Here is a 16321-nt window from a genome sequence, read left to right as displayed (position 1 = left end):
CTCTACTGACAGCGTACGAACCAGCCAACCAACTGACCAACCAACCAACTGACCAACCAACCAACTAGCCAACCATTCACCCCGCCAGCCAGCCAGCCACGCAGACGGCTTTGCATATGTCACCCAGTCATCGCCGATAGAGGGAAGCCGCTCCATAGGCAGAGGCAGAGGCAGGGTGGCATTGGGAAAGCATAAAAAACTGCTCTTCTGCGATATGCGTGGCTGAAAGGACCGACCGAGCGGGCAAAGCAACCGACTGACTGACTGACTGACTGACTGAATGATTGGCAGATGAGACTGCAGGCTGACTGACACTCGGGTATCCCACCAATGTGCCAAAGGGTACACATACCAACCGCCGACGTCACCCCGTTGGCGGCGCAGTCAGGCTTCAGCCGTGGAAGCGGGTAAAGAACGAAAAGAAGCCCTCACTCTCTCCTAAGATCGACGATCTGTGCCATGGAAGTGGAGCGATTGGTATGGGTTAGTTGACCTATTGTTCGGAATTCCCAAGGATTCGGATTGGGAGGAAGCGAGGAAAAAATAGGGGGGTGGGAGGGTGAAACATGGCCGGGAGGGACGGGTGATGGGCGGAGGGTATGGAAGCACCTCATCGACACTGCCTCATGTGATCTCTTCCCGCCTTATTTTCTTATCTTCCTTTCTTCCTTTCATTCTTCTCTCGTCATCGCGGAGGCTTCCTCCCGTCTGATACCGCTCTGGAATGGTTTGCGCTATCCCGCGGGGCGCGAGTGAGAATTTGCTGATTCTTTTGATGGGGCTGCGAAAGTCCGAGTTGAAGGTTTGCAATGGAACCCAGCCAGCCATGCAGATGCAGCTGGTAATCTGTGCGTTACGTGCTCGGGTTACACAAAGACAAGGTCTGGGTGGCGGTTATTGGGCGTTGGGTTTCGGTGAAGGGGAGAGAACTCAGCTGAAATGGAGTTGCGGTGAGCAGGACTGGTTCACAATCGAGGCCTTAGATTGAGCAATTGATGGTTTTTCTCCCGTGATCGTCGTTGCCACCCAGGGGAAATGAGAATGAGATGTGGTTGTTTCACTTGGGAGTACAAAGTTGGGAGGATGGGAGCGCCACCAACAACATGCTTACAACAACATCAACGCGCTTATGGGCCACTCAACACCCGTGAAGAATCGCCCCCAAAAGGGTCAAACCGCAGCAGGGATCGACCTTGAGGCTGTTTCGAAAAGGCCAGTACATATCAATAGCACCAAAACATCCATCTCCAAAAGAAAAAGCGAGGCTTGCCAAGATGTAGGTCCCGCTAAGAGGGGTGTCTATAGGTGATGTGAGCATGCATGCCGAGGCAGCGACCTACCTAGGTACTACAGGTCCACGGACAAGTAGCGTCACTCTTCGGTACAAAGGCTAGATATGTAGGTCCGGTTTGTAAAAGTTCGACGCAGTCAGCCGTCAAGCCACGTCCGCATGGGCGATCGGAGGGTCAGGGGGCTGAGGTAGACGACCCTAAGCAGCCGTTCATGCTTGGAGTCGTTGCCGTTTTGGGGCTGGCGCAGGAAGTGAAGGGGTACATGTCCGTTCGAGGTGATGAGTCCCCCCTCGGTTGTCCGAGAAGGTTTGAACGCCCGGTCGGCCCGGCCTAGGGCTGGAAAGACTTGTGAGCTGTCACTCGCTGACCCGAGCACACCCACGACATATGCACGGTCTTGCATGGGAGGTGGGGAAGACCGCACCCTTGGGGTTGAATTCTTCGGCCCGCAGGCTGGCTGGCTTCTAAGCGAAGCCGGCGAGGGTTTTAATTTGGGACCTTGTCTTTTCGTGACCAACTGTTGGGGAGGGGGTGAGGCGTTGAGGGATTGGTTTGCTTTACGTCCTCGAAGCAAAGGTTAGATGGAGAGTTGTGTGTGCAGGTGACAGACTTTGTGTGTATATGTGACTTGACCTCTGTCTCCGCTTCGAAAGGGGAAATTGTCGTTTGAAGCTTTGAACTCCCTCACACGTCTATACATGCCTAGGTAGATGGATGTCACCATACTAAGCTCAGTACCGACAGCGATGTTAGCAGACATGGTAGGCACGGTACTTGACTTGGTATTTCGGTAGAACCTGAGCTAGGCACCTCTAGTCTCCGTGTCCTCGGGGTTGCCTCGATCCTCGATCGGTCTCCGGGTCCTGGAGAGCCCGAGAAACCCCAAGAGAGGATCGGGTTACGCACCCAGAACCAAATTAAGCTCGTGCATCTTCACCACCTCCGCGTGTTTGGTCACACCATAGGTAGGTAGCTACCGTCGTCAAAAAGGTGAGGAGAAGGCGGCCCAAGGTGTGGGGTAGGTGAGGTTCGTGTAACACAAGGCTGCGGCGGGGTTAGAGATTGAGTTGCAAAGGAAACATGACTGCAGCCGACGTTGGCGTTGCTATGCGTGCGTGCTTATTTTCGTCCCATTGTCAAATCACCGGAGCAAGCACATGACCTCTGTGCATAGACTGAAAAGACAAAAGGCTGCATCAGTTTTGGCCAATTCGGGCCAATTTGATGGGTCGTCTTATTACCCGGGGAGGGGTCATCGCGGGCATGGTTGGGTAAGTAGGCAGGTTAGGTTGTTTTTGAAGAAGCGAGGAATTGAAGCGAGCTCAGCAAGGGAAGCCGGAAAAATTGTGGTGGTTCTGTTGGGCCGTTGCTGAGCCGTTCCTTCTCTTCCAATCCCCAGGCGCGGACTCGGCAAGAAAGGAAGGAAGGAATGAATGAATTTGGACAGTGCATATAGAAGAAGCCCACTGTGCATGCTTGCTCTTTCATTGATGCCTGAGGTGGCTCACGCCAGGCAGGAGGAAGGAGGCAAGCACAGGCAAGCTCAGGCAAGCCAGGCTCTTTCCCACGTGCGCCGACGTCATATTACCGGCCCCACACACTCTGCAACAGCGAAACAGAGCGTCTTGGCTTCCTTCCGACACAGCCGAACTGGCGGGTTTTTGGTGCGACGCAGGGATGTCTTTTGCGGAGGCGGAGCCCTGCCAGGATGGAAGGATTCTAGAAAATCGCCCCTTTTGCTAGTTTTTTTTTTTTTTATCGTTCTTACGCCTCGCTTCTCGGCTCCGAAGTGATTGCACTCGCTGGTTGGCTCCGCCGTCAATTATTGGCCAGTTCATCCAGGACGCGTTGGCCTGTACGAATCCCCCATCGGTGCATTTGATCGCTAACTTGATGGAGCGAAGGCCCCAATCAACAGCCTCCCAGGGAACATCCAATGTCCTCTGAAACATGGTGCCTCGATTTTCCTGGACACGGCCGACAGCTGTGCCTGGGATATCAGGGGCTTTCCCTGTGGTTGGCCGACGGATTGGGAAGTTCTCCTGTCTCCTGATGGGCAATCCCGCCTTTTGGCATTGAATTTGGAGATTTGGATTGACCCTCTGTATTTCTCAAATCTCTGAGGGAGATGATGGTTTCGACCTGGTGAAACGAATCTCTGTCTCTCCCCCGCCTCCCTCGTCCCGTGCGGATGATCCTCACCCACCCATGCTCGCTGCAACGGAAATGATGTGCAGCAAGCCAGAGGGGGGTTCGCGGGGGGTTGGGCTTGGGGGTTTAAAGACATGGTTGTTAAGCTATGGTGCGGGGGTTCCATTGGCCATGTTTTGGCTGCCCACGCGATAACCATCACAATGGCTCGCAGTCAAGGGCTCGAAGGGCAAGGACAAGGACGAGGACTTTCCCTTCGCGTCCCTTTCGAGGGATCTTTTTGAACCAGAGCCCCTGACCAAAGCGGCATCTCCTTGCCGATACGAGCTGTTGCATTCTGCAGTATGCGCGACACACCTTCGTCCGTCCACGAGGGCGGTGCGCAATCGAGATCGTCTCGCCCGATGGGGTCATACTCGCAGTAACTCTGCCACGTAGACAACATTTAGGGCTCAAGACACAGGGCGAAGGAGGCAGCTCGTGACCGACCTCCCTTTGCCGAATTGAGCTCTCTGCAGCCCATGCTCGTCTGGCTGCGGGGGACGGGCCCAATTGAAGGGTGCCGATGCGACCCCTCGCGATGCTTCCTCAACGTGCCGGAAACCCCTCTTCGGCCTGGTGCAGCCCTGCTGCTGGGTAGCAATCGAGAAATCGAGAGTTCAAAGGCCCCTTCCTGTCACTCGATAACGTCATGATGGCCGAGATATCGTGGGGTGCTTGAAGCCCACAGACTGTCGCGAATGATTACGTTGGGAGGGGCGGGGGAGGCGCGGGTGTAACGGGGGCCTCCATCGCCGTCCTGGCTGGAAATCTCGATGTGCGGCGTTGGGAGGCCGATCGGCGTCGTTGAACCCATCCTGCGAGCTGGTATCGACCCATGCGCGGCAGCGGCCGGCACCGGTCCGCGGTTGAACCATTGCAACTGCCGCGGGGGAGAAGAGGAGGGAGGGGGAGCAACAGGAAACCGTCAAAGTTCTATCATGGGTCGGGGCAATTGGCCTCCTGAGATGTTGAGTTGCTTTGCATATTTCATGCGTGGTGGGCGCGGGCGGAACCTGGGGGAGGTTCCGCGAGGTTGCAAGAGATCAATTTCGATCCAAGCTTCGCTTCTCAACTCACCCCGGGCTCTGCTGATAGAGGGGTAAAAAGAAGATGCGCCTGCAACGGGCCCTCCCGTGGAGGTTGCCGTGTGGCGACGGCTGTGGCCAGTAAGTACCCTGATGTAGTTATTCAGCGGGCAAAGAAAAGGCCGAACTCCAAGTGTTGGTAGGGTAAAAGAAGTAGGAGGTGGTAGTTGAGATGTCGGCGAAGCCTCTACTGTAAAAAAACAGAACAAATGAAACAAAAGAACTATTATGTAGTACTCGACTTCCTCTTCTTTTACTCGATTTTTTTTTCCCTTGATTTCTCTGCCCGTTTTATTTTGCCCGATTTATTTTGCCTGGTTTATTTTGCTCGTTCGTTTTTCCTGCTCGGGGTTTGGGTCCGGCTTTTTTTTTTTTTTTTTTTGGCCAGAGGGTGGTAGTTTATGTTGCGGCCCGGCACCATCCCGCTCATCCCCGGCGCCGCTGCGGCAGCAGGACGAACCTACCAGACACCCCGCGCGACGCGGGGATTCAATAGCGAAAATAAAAAGGTGCGAAGATCGGTCCCAACAGCCCGGGCTAGCTAAAAGCAGGCTGTGTTTCCGCGTCGGGTCGCAGAACGGGTTGAGCTCCTCGCGATGCCACGACATTTGGGGTCCTGCCGTGGGATGACCAAGTTCCCGCACCAAGCTGCCAAGCCATGTGCAATGTATGCGTGCATGGGGAGGAGCTTTCGATGGCGGAAGAGAGGAGACAAGAGGAGACTCGGTGCCGAAGCCGTCTAAAGGGGAGAGAGTGAGGGGGATGGTGTTCTTTTCGATCCAATTGCCGTCATCCAGCGGCGGCGGGCGGGCGGCGGCGAAGAGCGGAGCCCCTTGGGCTTTTTCGCCCGGGTTGCCCGATGGATGGATAAATCTGGTACTCTTGGGGCCAATATCCAAAGAATTGGTTGACCTGGTCGTGCGGGTGACGAAATGGGAATAAAGGGTCCATGACACAGAGCCCTGTTCCCAAAGGACGTCATATCCAAGCCTGGGGACCCTAGGGATCACAGACATGAAACAACACAGGGCCGGGCAACGGCGCCTAACAGCGCAATCATCGCCGATCCGTAGTGGGTCTCCGGGTTTGACGGCCACTCAAAGCCGGGGCTGACTACATAGTTACACAACCATGACAGGAGGGAGCGGAAAGGCTGGTGGTGTTCGGCATCTCTAGGTCTGATGGTGAAAGCGGATCAGGATCTTTGAGGATGCCAATCTGTCATTCCTCGTTTCCCTTCTGACCAAGGATCTGCGTGGCCGCCGTTTCATAACAGGAACATCACCGTGGTCGTGGTACCTAGCGCCCGGCTGGCAACGAAACGGGAACGAGCACGTGGAGGTGCCCCAGCTCCGTGCTGGCTTCCGGCGGCCACCAAGGCCGTTGCGCCATTTGCCAGTATCCAACCTGCCAACGTCGGCGCGTTGCACTCGCAAGAAAAACATGAGAGGGTTGTTGGGATCGTCTGTGTCGCCCACGGGGCCATCTCAGGGAGGGGGCGATGGGACGGCAGCGGGTCGATACCAATCACACATAGAATCCGCTCTGCTGGAAAAGACGGCACTCGGTTTGCTGGAAAGAGCTCTGCCGAGACGTCAGTCGCCTGTTAGGTCGCCATCATTGGTGGGGGTTCGGGATAACGTTGAGGTCCAAACTGCTCAGCTCCTCCGCGGCAGCAGGGGCTTCGCTATCGCCCTCAGATAACTGGCGCCGAGGGTTCGAAATTCTGTCCTCGTGATGATGCAGTCCGAGGCGACCCTTGCCCCGTCAAACTGCCCGAGACCCCCAGGCGTCCAATCATGACATGATCTGTATATAGAAGGTGCCCACATTCCTACGGTGCCACGGCTTGCTCCCGCCGCTTGCGATTTGGAAGAAAGGAGGACACTCCTGGCGACGCAGTTTGTGATCAGACGAATGGAAAGCCTGGATAGTCAGAAGTTGGGAAAACACGATCTTCGCCTTGGTCGAGCCTGACACATGATAGTAGCCGGGGTGTCGGAAACAGATCACCGTTTGTACCCGATATTCCAGCTTGGGAGTTGAGAGAGAGGGGGGGCTCTTTTCCCCCATGAGAGATGGGGGGGTCGATTTTGATGCGATGCGATGCCGTGCATCATGCCGATTGTGTGCGTCGCGTTGCGCTGGCAAGGGCGGTTGGTCCTCTTGGCAGGCAACAAAAGCGCTTCAGTGAAACCGAGGCTCTGCGCAAGCGTCGTCTGTGCCTGGCAACAATTTTGACCAGATCCACGGGTCTAAGCTTTGGGTTTTTGTGGCTGACCCGGAAATGTCGGTGAATGTGATGTGTTGCATGGATACAATCGCAGGTGTCCAAGGTGAACCGATGTTTATTTGTTGCTGAAAATCCAAATCCACCTGTGAGATGGGAGTTTTCAGAGCGGGAACCCCGAGAAATCCGACTACCCGCGTTTCAATTTGGGCATAGTTGGAATTACTCCCAGGGATTAGAGCCACGTCAAAATCGTGCACCAGCAAGGAAATATGTACCATGTAACGTTAACATACCGAGTTCCTATGTGAAGGTGTTTACGCAGTACCTATTTGCGACCTGTCGGTGTGCTAGCGAGCCGTGTTGCCGGGTTCTTGGAGCGATCCCGCCGGCCAAGGAATTCACCCCGATGCGGATTGATGCAACCACGGTAACTATTGTGTATCGACGTAATGCGTAATCTATATTGGCCCTGCTCAGGGCTAATCCGTAATTATACATACCAAGTATATGTTACGCCCTTTGAGCTCTGCCACCGTTCGGCTTCCCGGCACAGGCGGCTGGGTGCCTTTTTGTCGTATGCATGTATGTACAAATGTACTTCGCAGCGGGTTGGAAACGAGGGGTAGAAACAAACCCGGGCCATGTGGGCAGCATCCAGGGTGTGTGGGGAGGGACATGAACAAACCACCCAGCAGCTTGGATCCGCTTCCCGTGTCCCTCCAGTTGCCCGGCGGCGGGCTCATGACGGCATGAGGTAAACTTCATCGGGTGCCTGCGCTCCTGTGGTAGGGAGCCGGGATGGGGGCGTCGCAAGATGAAATTGCGGTAAATTATGTGATTATTCACGGTGGTGGCTTGCATTTCTTTGTTGACGTCGCCCTGCCCCGCTGGCGTCAGAGCTCTCTGTTCGCTTGTCGCTTTTGGTGGAGCGGGGTTCTTTGAACTGTCGTCGGCCAACAAAGGATTTTGCGAGCGTATCCATACCCTAGCAAAGGTGCCAGCCTGTCAGAATTCCGTCTTCTAGCACCATCCATGGGGGCAATTAAAAAAAGGTGAAAAAAGGGATTGCTGGAAGGGACGTGACAGCGAGACCCCCGCTGTTTGGTCGTCCCTGTTGGAACGTTGGCATTCCGATATGTCCGGATCAGGCAGGCTCGATGCGGAATTCCCGTCGCAGAGGGGACAACTTCAAAGTTTCGACCCACAGAATATTCCTGTCTCCCATGATCTCATCCCGTCCCCCATTCCCCCCCCCCATCGACCGTTGGCGAGAGAGAACGATAGCGAATGAACGAGAATGGGTTGTGGGGTCGGTTCGTGGGGAGTGATATGGAGCTGGCTGCAAGAATAGCATCGTATTGACATGGACGGGGGCTTGAGAAGGCGAAAATACGTGTTACAAAGTATCTTGGACAAGGTAACTTCAAGGTTTGAGAGCTTGCCTGATTCGGGCGGTCTGACCTCACCCCACAGAAGCGAGCTGGGCCGACTCGGGGTGACGCCGAGGGACCACTGGCAGTTGTCAAGGTGTTTTCCGTACCACAGCTCGCACAGCTCCGCCGATTGGTGACCCATTGAAAATTTGCGCCTGGATTGAATTTCCCAGACGCCCCCGGTAGCAGTCCGTTCCAATCGACGTCGCTCTTCAAAGAAGCGCCCCGTTCAGATCAGCGGCCAGCAGGTCTCATGTGGTCTTTGAACTGGGAACAGCATTGGAGTATCTGGTACCTCGGATGCCGGGCTCCCAGGCGCTCCCAGGCTAACTGCTGGGCAGTCCTGCCCAAATCTGCCCAAGGTGAAACAAACCGTTACGGCACGTCACGGGGGGTACTTGTATTTCACACACTGGAATTTTTCTCAGTAGTTCAACATACTGTGTAGGTAGAAGTTGGAAGGTGCGGTGTAGGTAGGGCCAAGCTGCCGCCTGCCCACTTGTCTACGCCCGCTTGCCCGAGGGGCTCCGCCCGGACGCGGAACGGGTGTAGGTTGTGCTGAGCAGTTGCAGTTTTTCCCAGAAAAGGGAAGGAGTAGGTTGGGGGGACACGAAATCCCAGCTGAGCCAGGCTTGTCAGTGCCAGGCTTGCCAGGCTTGCCAGGACAGCGCCCCAAGGTGCCCAAGTTCCCGTGTCTCCCTTGGGTCTGCCCGTTTGCCTCCTGCCAAGAACATCCACCACGCTTTGGCCCGTTGGTCGTGGTGACGGCAGTGCTGGCTGTACGTATAGTACCTATAATAATAAGTGCGGATGACACAATTTTCACCTTGACCCTGACCGTTGTTTCTCCTGTCGATGATCGACCTTGCACCAAGCGCCCCAACCGCCCTTGTCCTGGCCATGACTCCCGCACCGCCCACACCGTCGACCTCCACACTAAATATTTCCGGGCATTGCATTCTGGGACGCGGCGAGACAAAAGGACCATCCGCCCTCCACCACAGCCCTGAAATAAAGTTTATAAGCAGACGCACGCATCACCCTTGAATCCAGCTTCCCTCTTTCGGACCAACGACTGTGCATCTGTCTGTACTCTTGTACCACGCACCTCATTACCAATTACAAGTACAGCAGCACACGCACACCCACAGACGACTTTTCGACAGGGAGAGCGAGAGAAAAGAAGGAGAAAAAGATCAGACGAAATAGAAGCAGCAGCAGCAGCAGCACTGCCGCATTGGCCACCCATCACTGATCCCGGCCGTCATATCCGTTGCCAACCCTGCAGGTCCATCACAACGCGGCCGAGTCATTCATCATCAAACCAGCAGCATTCCTCTCGACAACGCTGTCGACTCACCCACACACACACACACACACACACATACACACGCACACGCACATCACCGAAAAGCAACGCGCATCTTGCTAGATTCGCCCCCGCTTCACAATCTCGTTTTTTATCAAATTTTTAACCCATTTTTCATCAATTCGACAGCCGCATTCGTGGGTAGACACCATTTTAGCAGGCCCTGCAAAAATACAGACATCCCGTGGTACAAAAGTACAAATCATTGTTCGGTTGTCTTTGCCAAGCAAGCAGCTACCCGGGACAGCTGCAACTCGAGGCGCCCGAAAAACCCGGAGACGGACGGACGGACGGCTTGCAGCGAGACGCCGGCCGCCTTCGTCCCAAACCGCCAAGAAGCACGCAGCAACGAGGGACACGGGAGGTCGCCTTTTTGCTGTTCGATCTGAACCGAGCTGGACTGGACTGGGAGTGCATTGGGAGTGCATTGGGAGTGCATTGGGACTGCACTGAGACTGCACTGGACTTACTGCTACTCGTGACACGCCGCCCGACTCGCTTCTCCCCATCGGCACACTGTGGATTATTTCGACGGGTCTACAGGTCGACAGGTCGACAGGCAACCTCAAAGGCTCCCCCTTCCATTTTCTGGCTGGTTGCTCTTCCTGCGCCTAGTTTTTGTGGATCTCTTGAGTTACCTGCCACCCCCAGAACCGGCATCCTGGGAATGCCAGTGCCCTAAACAGCCACTTGCATACGGCCTGCCACCTCATCTTCTGCCGTGAGCGACCCGGGCTGTCACCACACGGGCCACTCCCGACCCATCCTCCCCAGGAAATCGAACGCAGCAAAATCGTACGTACATGTCGGTACCTGGGTCGTCCTTCGTACCTGTACCCACAGATACACCTGCACGACCAAAGGCCGACTGGCTCGGTTGCGCCCCTGCGGCTTGCTGATCTCGCGTCGACTCGTCCTGCTGGTCATCCATCGACTTGCGTCTACAGCCCCGGCGGCCACTCTCCTCCTTTAGACACATCTACCCCCAGGGACCCGCCTCTGCCGGAATCATAGGCTCGTCTATAACTTTCCCCGCATTTTTGATCGCCAGACAGGAAGGCCGGCTTTCTTAGACACCACTTGGGAAAAATGCGGCGGAAGGCGCTTCGTCCCATATAATATTCAGCATTTCTCCTCCCAGATCAGCCGTGGTGCTCCACACCCACACGCTCAGGCCCACTCCATCACTCGACCTGATCCACCAGCACGGCCCTCACGTTATCCGGGGGGGCCTTCTTTCTTCTTTTTCAAACGACACCATGACAGTTACCATCGACTCCAATTCATCATTACCACCTGGCGCCTCGGTCATGGCGTCCGAATCACTTCAGACGCGCCGGGCACGCCCCAGCCAGGTCAAGACCGACCTGCTACCGCAAACACAGCTGGTCTTGATACCACCCTCGGCCCTCAGCAATTCTTCTGTATCACCTGCCTCGCAACATGGCTCGCCCGCCGAGACCGTTGGGACCGGTATCACCACCAGCAGTTCTCTTCAAGCGTCCCCCGAGACACTAGTGGCTTGCCAAGAACAGGGGCTAGACGACCTCTACCAGATGGTCGCGCCTTTCCAACTCCCCGAGTCCATCATTGCCAAGCACCAGCCTGAACAGACCATCACTCAGATGTCCAGGAGGACTAGCACTGCCTCGCTCAGCCAACCCACCTTCAAGGCGGCTGGCACCCTAGCCATGGGGAATATCGTCCGGCGCGCCTCGATGACGGTTCGCAAGGCCGCCGGCTTGATGAACAGGCGGCCGTCCTCAACTCACCCGAGGAGCCGCGACGGGAGTGTTGGCCCCGGTGTAATACGCCGGAGAGGCAGCGTGAGCAACCCGAACACGCCCTATGAGAACATCAGCCCCTTTGACAGCGAGTCGGACAACGAAGCCGCCGTTGTCGTAGAAGATCGTCCCGGTGACGATGCGACGCTCCAGGAGACGGGCTCGATCCGTTCGTCAACTTCGTCTGATGGTTTCGGCTTGATCCCGCTCTCCCTCCGCCAAGGCATGAGCCTGACCAAGGTCTCCAAGAAGAAGAGCACCAAGCGGATCACCTTATACCTCGATCCCGATACGGCTAAGATCTGGTGGGACAGGAACAAGTACCTCTACATCGATGACATCAGAGAGATTCGCACAGCCGAGGACATTCGGCAGTATCGGCTCGACTCGGCGCTCCCCGAATCTGTAGAACCTCGCTTTTTCTCCCTGATCTACACGCTCCCCAACAAGACAAACACCAAGCTGTTGCACCTCATTGCCGACAGCGACGAGTCCTTCCAGCAGTGGATTGTGGCCCTCGAGACCATCTCCAAGCACCGTCAAGATTTCGCTACAAGCCTGATGTCCTTTAACGACAAGGCTGTCCGCGCGTACTGGGGGATGGAGATGGAGAGGCAGCTGGGGAAGATGCGTTCCGCTGAGGACGAGCACATCGATTTCGCCGGCGTTGAGCGCGTGTGCCGTAGCCTACACATCCACGTGTCCGTCGATGAATTACGTAGAAAGTTTGACATGGCCAAGGGTCGACGGGGCAGCTCCGACGACCTGCCGTCCAGCCCGAATCACGGGTCTCGGCTCAACTTTGACGAGTTCATCGAATTTGTGCGCCTCATGAAGACCCGCAGGGACATCCGACGCATTTACCACACCCACGCGAAAGACGCCGCATCTGGCATGACGAAGGACGAATTCCTCCAATTCCTGCGCCACGTGCAGCGCGAGGCTGTCGACGACGATCTAGCCTTTTGGGAGCTTGTTTTTGCGCGATTCGCCCGCAAGGGGAAGCTGAGGGACACCGATAAGCAAGGGATCACGGGCGAGGAGCGGTTGACCATGTCAGAAACGTCATTTGCCGGCTTTCTGACGTCCACCTCGAACGAAGCCATCCCCAAGGAGCCCCAGGAATACGTGCTCGACCGGCCCATGAACGAGTACTACATCTCGAGCTCGCATAACACGTACTTGATCGGCCGCCAGGTGGCCAGCATTTCCAGCCACGAAGGTTACATCTCGGCTCTGCTGCGGGGTTGCCGCTGCATCGAAGTCGACTGTTGGGACGGAGAGGGCAATCAGCCAGTCGTGACGCACGGCCACACTCTGACGACGAGCATCTCGTTCCTCGAAGTCATCAAGACCATCAACAAATACGCTTTCGCCAAGTCACGCTTCCCTCTGTGGATCTCGCTCGAGGTGCGCTGCAGCCCGAACACGCAAATCAACATGGCCAAGATCATGATCGACATCTTCGGCGACAAGCTGGTGCGGGCGCCCCTGGACCCATCCTCCGACCGCCTGCCGTCACCGTCGGAGCTGATGGACCGTATCCTCATCAAAGTCAAGAAGTCGGACGAGTCGGTCAGGAACATTGACCGACCCACCGGGCGGCGGCGTGGCAACAGCGTGCCTTCGCCGTATCTACGAGCGCTGGCCATGGATAACGTCCCTGTGCCGGTCCCGTCGAGTCCCCTTCTTAGCCCGTCTCCGGCTTCGAGGTCCAATCGGCAGATCAACACCATCACCGAGGGCTTGGTCCACGAAGCCGTCAGTAGCAGTCCGAGCGAGTGCGATAGCGAAAGCGAACTGGGCGCCGCCAAAAAGGCCAACAGCAAGATCCATCCCGTGTTGGGGGAGCTGGGCGTGTACTGCATGGGCATCCACTTCGATGGCTTCGACAGCCCCGACGCCAAGAAGTTCAACCACATCTTCTCTTTCAAGGAGAAGACGTTTGCCGAGAAGAACCAGCTGAGCGAAGGAAAGAGAGCTCTGTACCGCCATAACATGCGCCATCTGATGCGCGTCTATCCCAACGGCGGGCGCATCTCATCGAGCAATTTCGACCCTCTCATCTACTGGAAGCGCGGAGTGCAGATGGCGGCCCTCAACTGGCAGACTTTTGACACGGGCATGCAGCTGAACCAAGCCATGTTTGACGGCGGCACAGCCCAGTCAGGCTATGTCCTCAAACCCATCGAGGGGCGTACAATCCAAGTGAGGCCTAACCTGTCCCCCGACGAGTGTGTCGGCAGGCGCGTGCGGAAGAAGGTCGCCTTCGAGATCGAGGTCATCTCTGCGCAGCAACTAATGCGACCCTCGAACCTGGGCGAAAAGCGCACGGTAGACCCCTACATTGACGTCGAGGTGCTGATGGCCGACGACAAGCGGAACAAGGCGGACGCGGCTGCGTATGCCGCAGCTCAACAAATGCAGCTCAAGCAGCGCACCAAAGTCGTGCGCGACAATGGCTTCAACCCCGAGTTCAACAAGGCCTGTACCTTCGATGTCACCACCAAATATCCCGACTTGATCTTCGTGCGGTTCAGCGTCAAGCTCGCGGACAAGGGTGGATACAACGACAAGGCCCCCTTTGCCACTTACACGGTCAAGCTTTTGCGACCTCAAGCAAGGCTATCGCACGATCCCACTGTACAACCACAGAGGGGAGCGTTTCCTATTCTCGACTCTCTTCTGTAACATCAAGAAGGGCCCGGTCACCGAAATCCTGGTCTCGTATCAGGAAGAAGCGCCGCTCAAGAACGGCAACAAACTCAAGAACATTGGGAGGAATGTTTTTGCCAACACGAGTCCGAGCCCCAAGTCCAGCATGGACAGCGGCCGAACAACATGATTATCCCGCCTCAAAACATCTGTAGCAACACCTTGGCTGCAAGTGGAAGATTCTGCGGGCATGTACCAACACCATATTTTTGCAGCTTTCTATCACATTTCTCCGGTTCAAGTCCACCTCGCACCCTCCTCATCGGCAAGGGAATGGATAAGGAGGGGAGGGACACCACCGAGGCAAGACCCGGACACCATTTTTTTCATTTGTTATTCATCACCGGAGGCGTTTTTTTGGGTGAAACAGGAGGCATTACCGAGGGGATTCGAGAGCATTTGCATGCGCCGTCGACACGTCCTGGCGACCCACACGGACGGCCTCTGATACCACCATGATACCCGCATTGCGAGGCTTACATTTACGAACTGGCGCGAAAGGGCTTATAGACAGGGAAGAAGCGAGAAAAAATTAGGCGGGCTGTTGGTTTGATGATTTTCAATTTTCTTCTCTTCTGCTTTCCTCCCTCTTCATGTCACCGAGGGCTTTCACTTGTTTCATCTTTTCAAAAAAGGGGGGGTGATGATGGCCATCTGGTTCGGTGGCGGATGAGGGATCATGGCGACCTCTCCGGCGAGGCTCTGCATTGCATGGAACAAAATAAGGGACGGATAAGACATCATAAACAAGGACTGGGATGGGGACCGCAGAGTGTGCATCGATCTCCCTGGACGGCGGGACCTGGGCATGTTCATGTACATCGGAGGGCTGGTTTGGGTTTCGGCGGCGCATCTCGGCACGGCAGGGCAGGGCAGGCTCGCTGCTGGGCACCTTTTCCTTCTATTCTTGTCGCTGCTAGACAGCACGTCAACTTCACCTTCGATGAACACATTTTCTCTCTTGTGGATACTGAAAGGGGTTTTTGGGCGGCTCTTGCATCCTTGCGCCATGTTCGGTGGGACGCCAGGCGTTTTGTTGGTCAGGATCGTGTTTTCTCTGGGACTCCGGGGTGCATCTTACCTGTTCTCTGGGGGCCCGTCTCTTTCGGCCGGCATTTCATTGAGATTGCCATTTGCGGCTGGGTACGCCGGTGGTGTAGGCATTTTGCCTTTGCGTTTTTTTACAGGAGTTTCTAGTGCATGCATACCCGTCGGCGGCGGTGTGGTTGATGGGATCTGTATACTGCTTGCTACCAGCGACTCGCGCTGGGGGAAATCGAGACATGTCTCCTCGCTTTGTTCTGTGCTTTGTCCGTGGTTGGCCATGACATGATTGATGGGTGTGAAACCTGCCCTTCTCACACATTGCCGCTTTGACCTTCTCATTGCGCTACGCCGACATTTCTTCATATCGCCATGCCCCCCCCACCCCCTATATCACGCACCATTAATCAACACTGGCACTTTCCATCCTACACACCAGATATCGGGTACGGGACCAACCTGGCCATTCAAACCCCAACCAGAGTCAAGCCTTCCCAAGTAACCCGCCATCTCGGCCTTAGCAGCAACAGCGCGAGTGCTACCGCCGCTTACCACATCCCATCAACCACCACCCACCACCCCACGCCACATTACACACCATCCACAGATGGCAAGCCGGGCCCCTCGAGATAAGTCAGAGCCGGCAGTGATGTGATGGGAGGGCACGGGACGGGATGGAACGGTGCGATCAGCTGACCCCCCCGGTCTGTGACACCACACCTGTCGGATGATGGGAGAGGGGGGGTGGTTATGCTACCCGACGTGCCACAAGACGGGAGGTAAGGAAGCAGGATACCAACCGGGGGGTTGAGTTCACTTGTACGGTTGTTTGGAGCTGTTGGATGGCGTTATCAGGGTGGGTTATGTCGAGTTGTAGTTAGTTGGTGTTTGTTTGCCTCCTTCCTACCTGGGGAAGAGGATGAGCGGGTTGAAACTGCTTGGGGGATGGGAGGGTAACGAGAAGTGAGATAAGGAAGGGTACCAGAAAGTTAGAATCGCTAACTAAAGGCCTAGTCTAGGCCTCCATCCACCATCTATACATATAATATAACGTTATTACTAGAGCAAAAATTACCACCCAAAAAGTCCGCATCAGGAGCCCGCTTTAAGAACCCGCGTTTTTACCACCGCTTGTTGAAACGCTTGCTAAAAGCAACAATCCACCTCCCACCC

At 55.8% G+C, this 16321-nt stretch overlaps 3 protein-coding genes across 3 annotated transcripts; 1 reads left to right on the top strand and 2 right to left on the bottom strand.

Moving 5' to 3' along the window:
* Positions 1-4031: 4031 nt before the first annotated feature.
* CHGG_02583 (uncharacterized protein) lies at positions 4032-5586 on the bottom strand (the record flags this gene model as incomplete). Its single annotated transcript, XM_001229098.1, has 3 exons — positions 4032-4174; positions 4563-4760; positions 5031-5586. 3 exons carry the CDS (start codon positions 5584-5586, stop codon positions 4032-4034), a joined length of 897 nt encoding a protein of 298 aa, XP_001229099.1.
* Positions 5587-9807: 4221 nt separating this feature from the next.
* CHGG_02582 (uncharacterized protein) lies at positions 9808-10536 on the bottom strand (the record flags this gene model as incomplete). The annotated part of the gene is made up of 4 exons (XM_001229097.1): positions 9808-10010; positions 10076-10121; positions 10244-10371; positions 10437-10536. 4 exons carry the CDS (start codon positions 10534-10536, stop codon positions 9808-9810), a joined length of 477 nt encoding a protein of 158 aa, XP_001229098.1.
* A 328-nt stretch (positions 10537-10864) lies between these two features.
* On the top strand, positions 10865-14234 carry CHGG_02581 (uncharacterized protein; the record flags this gene model as incomplete). Its single annotated transcript, XM_001229096.1, has 2 exons — positions 10865-14032; positions 14091-14234. The coding sequence occupies 2 exons, from the start codon at positions 10865-10867 to the stop codon at positions 14232-14234; spliced, it is 3312 nt and encodes a 1103-aa protein (XP_001229097.1).
* Between the last annotated feature and the right edge of the window lie 2087 nt (positions 14235-16321).

The sequence above is a fragment of the Chaetomium globosum genome, genomic scaffold, assembly GCF_000143365.1.
Source record: "Chaetomium globosum CBS 148.51 scaffold_2 genomic scaffold, whole genome shotgun sequence".
Taxonomy (NCBI): Eukaryota; Fungi; Ascomycota; class Sordariomycetes; order Sordariales; family Chaetomiaceae; genus Chaetomium; species Chaetomium globosum.
This window is presented reverse-complemented; position numbering and strand designations above follow the sequence as displayed.